At 36.9% G+C, this 7,609-nt stretch overlaps 1 protein-coding gene across 12 annotated transcripts; it reads right to left on the bottom strand.

Annotated features, from left to right (window-relative positions):
- Window positions 1–244: 244 nt before the first annotated feature.
- LOC113280965 lies at window positions 245–6,901 on the bottom strand. Of its 12 annotated transcripts, none has more exons than XM_026529582.1 (4): window positions 6,271–6,901; window positions 5,878–6,165; window positions 3,931–5,769; window positions 245–965 (listed from the first exon to the last, which is right to left on the bottom strand). In XM_026529582.1, exon 3 carries the CDS (start codon window positions 5,273–5,275, stop codon window positions 4,049–4,051), a length of 1,227 nt encoding a protein of 408 aa, XP_026385367.1. In that variant the 5' UTR covers window positions 5,276–5,769; window positions 5,878–6,165; window positions 6,271–6,901; the 3' UTR covers window positions 245–965; window positions 3,931–4,048. The 12 variants fall into 11 exon arrangements, with proteins under 12 accessions (XP_026385363.1, XP_026385372.1, XP_026385365.1 ...); XM_026529578.1 differs by having other exon boundaries at window positions 245–587; window positions 821–965; window positions 6,035–6,901; XM_026529587.1 differs by having other exon boundaries at window positions 5,878–6,186.
- Window positions 6,902–7,609: the final 708 nt, after the last annotated feature.

The following is a 7,609-nucleotide window of genomic DNA, read 5'->3' as shown; positions in this document are numbered from 1 at the left end:
AAAGTGCCCCTTGGATCAACTCTCGTGATATATCCTTGGAATTCCTAGTGTCAATGTTGTTTCATTGCAGGAAAAAAGAATGCCCCAATGTAGTTTTATTGGAATTTCTTGGATAAAATTCTCCACTCTCAAAATCCAGTTCAATAACATGTCCTTATTTTCTTTTAACATTTAAGAATCATATTATTCTAAACATACCAAGGTAATACTCTTTGAATTATAAAAACTTAGTCTCCAATTTGTTTTTTTTTTTTTTTTTTTTTTTTTTTTGATACTGTGTCTGTTAACACCAAAACTAAACTTTGATCATTCTTGGATGAGAAACACCTTGAATGTCAGCTACAATATTACTAATTATTTCTACTGGTGGACTATTAATCCACACTCCTTCAAGATCACCGTCAGCAGCTTTCTTCGACAAAGTATCAACAACAAAATTTGTGTCTCTGTACTGATGAACAAACACCAGATCTTCAAACTTGTCTTTCATATCAACAATGTCATGGACGAGCCCTCTGAGATACCAAGGGGGGCAACTTCGCCTCTGCCGAGTTGGATGGTACTACCTCCGTCCCTAATTAGATGACCTAGTTAAAATTTACTAGTAAATTTAGAAATGATTTATATCTCAAACTATACAACGGATTTTCGTAAACTTTGTATCGTCGGAGAGCATTTTAAAACACCTATCTAATGAATATAAATATGACTATCAAATTTTACATATTTTTTATAATAATACTAATCTATCACTCCACTTATTTATGGTATAGGTCATCTAATTAGGGACGGAGGGAGTATAAGAGGAATCGCAATCAACCTCGAGATTTTTGATCCCAAGTTGCATAACAAGAAGAAGGCCATCTCTAGCATCCCACACTTCAGCCACATTGCATCCATTCTGGTAAATCTGTTTTGCAAATCCTGCCAAGCACCAGCATCATCTCTAACCACCCCACTGATTCCTGCAAAGCGAAAGTCAGAAGAAGCGTCATCTGTATTCAATTTGAAATAACTTTTCTTAAGGACCTGCCATTTAACTAAAATTTCATGCATACGGTTAGGTCTCTCCTCCTTATGAACGACAGTTAAATAAAACTCCCTTGCTTTTCTAATGGCCAAGGCAAGAATCTTTAAGGAAACAAACCTTTCTTCTTCGTGAATCAACCTGTTTCTGTTGTTCCATATGCACCACAGCACATGGGGAACAATATAACCCCACCTAACATTTCCAACAGTACCATTTAAAGAAAGTAATTGTTTTAAGAAAGTAGGTGACATTACATCCAAATCAAACCTCAGCCCTGTCATATCATATAACTTTTTCCATATAGGAGAAACTGCATAACAATTGAAAAACAAGTGATAAACAGTTTCAAATTCTCTATGACATAAAGTGCAACCAGGGGATGAGCTTATACTTTTCCTGTAAAGAGATTCATTCATATTAAGTTTGTTGTGGCAAAGCTTCCACAAAAAGAATTTAATTTTTTGTGGGCATTTAATGCTCCACAGAAATTTCCAGTCAGTATTGGTATTAACCATGCCAACTTTTCTGGAAATTAAGAAGTTATAAGCCTCTTTAACACTCACCTTACCATTTTTCCCATGTATCCAGACTCTACTATCAATCCTATCATCACTAATAGCGATCGGGATAGAAATTATTTTCTTCTTCACCTCATCAGAAATAAATCTATCAACAGCAGAAAGATCTCATATCCTCGTACTCGAGTTAATGACATCTTTCACCGATATATCAGGCAAACATGCCTTCCATATTGTTTAAAGCAGACAAAGGAAGTTCATCGATCCAAGTATCTCTCCAGAAATCAACCTGACTCCCATCACCTATGCACCATCGAAGACTACCCTTTATAATATCTTTTCCTTTGACTAGACTTCTCCAACAGGTGGTACAACCATTTTTAGACTTACTATACCAGAAATCACTATCCTTGAAGTATTTAGCCTTTAAAAGTCTAGCTACCTCAGATTCAGGGTTCTCACTAATCCTCCAGGCCATCTTTGCTAGCAAAGCCATATTGTTAAGGTCCAAATCTCTTACACCTAAACCACCATTTACTACATGACTGCACACAGTTAACCAATTTATGTTATGCATCTTCCTATAATCTTTATCTCCTCCCCACAAAAAGTTCCTCCTAAATTTGTCAATCTTATTGATTAAACCTTTAGGCAACTTCAGACTTCCACCCAGCCATCCTATTACTAAGTTTTTCTAGCAAATCAGCAAAGGTTTTCTTAGAAACTCTACCCCATTGTAAAGGAACACCTAAGTACTTACCTGGAGTTTCAGCAACCTGCACTCTAAGTGCCTTAGCCATACCCATGGTGAAGCTCCTACCCAGATTATTTGAAGTCAGCAAAGTTGACTTAGCATCGCTAACAACCTGTCCAGACCATTTACTAAACTTTTTAAGAATCTATCTCAAATTACAAACATTTTTATAATTTGCCTTGAGGAAGATAATGTTGTCATCTGCATAGAGAGAGTGAGTAACCATAGGGGCTCCCCTAGCTATAGTAAAGCCCTGCAAGAACTTCGAGTCAGTACCATGTTTTATGAGTCTCGATAAAGCCTCAAGACACAAAATAAAAATGTAAGGAGATAACGGATCTCCTTGACGAATACCATTATTAGGAACAAACTCATCACTGGAGCACCATTGATTAAAACTTGAAAAGAAACAGAGCTAATGCAAGTTATAATCCAATTTACCACTTTATCAGTAAAGCCCACACATTTCAAAAAAAATTCTACGAATGTCCAACTAACTCTGTCATAAGCCTTATCAAAATCAAGGTTAAGAGCCATCCAACCCTTAGTTCCTTTCTTAGCTTTAAAAGAGTGAATTATATCATTACAGATTATAGTATAACCAAAAATGGACCTACCCTCAATGAAAGCATGCTGATTTTTTGACACAATTTTGCTCGTAAGAGCCTGATTCTATTAGTAAGAATTTTTGTTATGATCTTCATAGCATAATTACACAGACTAATAGGCCTATAATCTTTGACACACATATAAATAGGTTTCTTAGGTATCAAAGCTATGAAAGTCCTATTCAATCTATGATCCAGAACACCATGAGTAAAGAAATCCTTAACTAATTTGATTATACTAGGACCAACAATGTCCCAAATTTTTTGAAAAAAGATGCCCTGCAATCCATCCGGACCAGGGGCTTTTAACGACCCCAATTGACGCATGGCAGTTCTAATTTCCACAAGCGAAACCTCCCTAGTAATTTTTGTATTTTCATCCTCAGTAATGATGCTAGGGAAAAGGTATTCAATTTCAGCATGATCCAAACAAGTATTGGTAGAACTAAAAAGTTTACTGAAATGATTCACAATTTCTAACTCAATATCTTCATCAGACTTCAGCCACTTACCAGAATTATCCTTAAGCAAATTTATGGAATTTCTTCTCCTTTTAACCAGAGTAGAAGTATGAAAACATTTTGTATTAAGGTTACCATCTTTGAGCCAATCAATCCTAGATTTCTGTTTCCAAAAAACCTCTTCCATTTTGAGCAAATTCAAATATTCATACAAGCAGTTGATCATGTTATTCTTAGCTTCATCAGTGGGATTAGAGTCAAAAGCATTCTGAGAATGATTTAGATTCAAAAGAGAAGATTCAATTCTAGTATAAATATTACCAAAAATATTCTTGTTCCAGTATTTAACTTCCTTTTGAAATCTTTCAACATTTTCAAAGTAATTTTGATTATTACTCCTAGAAGGATTAAGCCAACTCTCCTTAAATACATTAAAGAATCTAGGATCATTGGTCCAAATGGACTCCAACCTAAACGGTCTTTTTTTAAAGCTCTTTTTAGGGTCTAGATCTATCAACAATGCTCTATGGTCAGAATTAAAATAAGAGAGATGAAAAACCTGTGCATTTTTGAAGCTGTTGCATTAGCTAACACACGGTGCAACCTTTCCTTGATGTTAGCTAGCCCAGTACGCTTATTATTCCAAGTAAATTTTGGTCCATTTTCCCCCAAATCAATCAAGCCACATTGATCCATGACATCTTTGAGCTCCTGCAACTGATTAACTGAAAGTTCCTTGCGACCAGTTTCTCATTTCTAGCTCCAATCTTGTTTAAGTCACCCATAACCATATGACCTGTTTGACCAAACTCGGCAATGGCTCCTAACTCATCCCAAATCCTCTTCCTAGTGACCTTGTTGGTGCTCTCATAAAAAGAAGATAAAATCCAGGGGCTCTTAAATTTCGCAGTGACCACAGCATGAATAGCCCACCTAGATTCCTTAGTATCCTGAATATCCACCTCCTCCGGATCCCATAACAAACACATACCCCCAGAAAAACCCTCAGGGTCAATCACAATAGACTCTGCAAAACCCAAACGACCGACAATACCAGCTGCATGGGAAGCCAGCACTCTTGTCTCTAGCAAATCCACGATAGTTGGCTTATGTCTCTTGATTAAATTCTTCATAACTCGAACAAGCGAGGGCCTTGCAGCACCTCTACAATTCCAGACTAAAATCTTCATTGAGAAATTATTTATACAATGAGCCAAGGAAACAATCCCAGATGGTCCGCTGAAGACCGGCATTTCCATTCTCCTTGCAATGGCTGCTTTGTTCAACTCCAGCATCGGAATGAACTTTGTCATGAACTGACGCTGGTAGGAATGGTCCGGATCCAAGCGAGTATTGAAAAGCATCTCGAACTTCCAAAGATCGCTTGGGATTCTTATAAGAGCCGGAGTTTCCACCATTGGGGCTATTTCCGCCACTAGAATTGTTGCTTCTGGCCACATCCTTGACACGCATTCTAGTTCTTCCCTTCCCTGATTTAGAAATTCCTCCGGATCCATGTGTGTCCAATTTGAGGGGGAAAATCTTAGCGGTGTCAATACCTGATTGACTCTGTCCAAAAATACACTCCAATCCAGCTGTTCCTGGGCATGCACCACCTCCGGCAGTGCTTGATTCATAAGCCTTCTCAACTGTGCAACGTCCTCTATGAGATGAATCCTTATATCCACTTGTCTTATCTTCTCTATCACAATTTCTGTCAGATGATTTGCCATCGCCAGAAGTTCTACTTGGGCTTTTCGAACTAACAAGTCTTCCACTGTCCAAGAAACCTCCAATAGTCTTGGATAGACCTGAGAGAGAATTTGTTGGAACCGAATGCTGTCCTCCATCTGCTCCTCTGTTTCTTGTAAACGAAATTGATGTGACTGATTGTTGTCCTCCATCAACTCCTATATTTCTAAGGAAGGTAGAAGAGTCTAATTTATCTTTCCCTTTATTTATAGGATCACTCACAATAACTGGGCTAGCAGAATTCACACACCCACCATCAGATTTATTGAAATTGTTATTCTTTCTATTCAAATTCCTTCCCTGATTAACTTGTAATAACTCATCATTAGTAGAGGATCCATTAAACCCTTTCATTGATCTAGTTTGTAACTGACTCTCTAATCTTTTATCATTCCCTCCACTAACACCATTAATGTGCGAGCTGCTGTTATCAATCTTAGCATTAAATTCTTCTTCACTGCCTTGTTCGTTCTTCTCCATGACATTCTGCTCAGCTAATGAAGTAAATCTGTTTGAAACACCTAACCTACTGCCATTAGGCTGCCTGTCTTGACCACTGGGATGCTTCCCTTTATTTTTTTCTTCTTCTTCTCGACAATCATCCAGGGACCATAGCTATCCTCTAAGTTAACAGTTTTTGGATCACCTGCATTGTAAAAAGTGTTAGTATTCGGAGTTGAATCCTGAACAATCAAAGGACATTTATCTTTTTTATGTGTCATTTTTCCACAATTGAAACATATCATATTAATACCTTCATATTCAACCTTTTGTAAAACTCTCCCAATTTTAACTAGAGGAACTAACGGTTTATCAGTAGACACCTCAACACAAACTCTAGCAAATTTGCCTCTTAACACATGCTCAGTGGTTGCATCAACCTTAATCAATCTACCAATTTTAGCTCCTACCTTCTCCAATACAGTTTTATCGAAGTATTCAAGTGGGAGTTCGGGAAGTCTAGCCCAAACAACTGTAGTGTTCACTGAAGCCTCAGATGGTTTAAAATCTGGTTTCCATCTTCGCAAGGAAAGATGATGACCTACAATAAACCAAGGACCTTCTAACAAAGAAAATTTATAATCTAAATGATTATCAAACTTGAAAAGAAAAAAATCACTACCCAAATCAAGGATATGCATCTTACCTGATAGCTTCCACATTGCATTAGCTTTAAAAGATAAAAATTTATACCCTACCGTTTTCCCTACCACCTTCCCAATTAGGCAGTATTTCCAAGGTTGGATAATTCTCTTCTTGTTTTCCAAATCCAAACTGATAATCGGAATCCCATCATCTTCCTCAGTAGTACTATCCATCGACGTATGGCCTTCCTCAAATTCCAAGTCGATTTCCTGAAAACCCCACTCTTTGAAGCAATTTTTCCAACTTTCATTCGAATTCTTAAACAAATCCCTATAAGAAATTGGTTTCAAGGGTCCCTGTTTCAAAGGTTGATTGTTTTGCAAACCAAATCCATCTTCTTCTATTCTCTGTTGATCATTTTGCATACCTTCAGTTCCAACTTCAGATTCCATCATATGTTCATCCGAATCCCTAGCTACATCAATTTGAATATTAACATCTGAATTTTGACTTGTTTGAAACCCTCCTGGTTCAATCGAACCATCGACAATCGCTTGTTGTTTGTTAATCATCAGAAAACATAAGGATTGCACCCAGAAATCAAAGGATTAATCTGAGTTCTTACACCGATTTTTCGTCTGAGTTATTGCCCGATCCACTCTCTCCCAGTTCTTACAAAACGTATTCTTAGTCTCCAGTCATATGTTGGGATGTATAAGATAAATTCCTATGGTAACGTTTAAACTCAAAAACAAAATTTTGTTTAGACACGTGGATGGCCAAACGGGTTTTTCCACTATGGTAAAGCAGGGAAAAATTGACAGAGTTGGTTTTTTAGGACCCTGCTAGTATTTATTTTTAATATAAAATGTTTTGTAGGATAAAGATGAAAAATAAAATAAAATATTTAGATGAGATAAAATTGGATGAAGTGAGTTAAATAGGATGAAGTGAGATAAAATTGGATGAAGTGAGATAAAATAAGATTAAAAATTAGTAACATAATCAGGGATTGTACTTGGCGTCAATCCAAGAGTTGTGGGTGTTCATGAGAAAGTCGCGGGCGTTAATGGTATGGTCGTGCGTTGGTGCTTCCAACGCCCGTATTTTTGGCAAGAACGCGCGTCCTTCTCTCAAGCGCGCGCTGGTTGTTCCATCTCGATGTTCAAATCAACTGATTTATTGATTTGAACATCCATTTTTCATGTTTGTTCATTTCATAGTGAGAGCAAAATGAACAAACTCCAAGTTTGTTCATTCCATTAAAATTTCCCTAAGGACTCCATTTCCAATAAAAATGATACAAAAACACCATATTATTAATATTAATAAGATTTAAATTAGATCATTTTCATTATTAAAAAATCCATAACTTCCCTCCCATACCATATTTCTTCTTT

The sequence above is a fragment of the Papaver somniferum genome, chromosome 5 (genome assembly GCF_003573695.1).
Source record: "Papaver somniferum cultivar HN1 chromosome 5, ASM357369v1, whole genome shotgun sequence".
Classification (NCBI taxonomy): domain Eukaryota; kingdom Viridiplantae; phylum Streptophyta; class Magnoliopsida; order Ranunculales; family Papaveraceae; genus Papaver; species Papaver somniferum.
This window is presented reverse-complemented; position numbering and strand designations above follow the sequence as displayed.

Bases quoted from the DNA above. Each gene is read 5' to 3' on its own strand.
- LOC113280965 (XM_026529578.1), bottom strand. From the start codon at position 5,275: ATGGAGGACAACAATCAGTCACATCAATTTCGTTTACAAGAAACAGAG.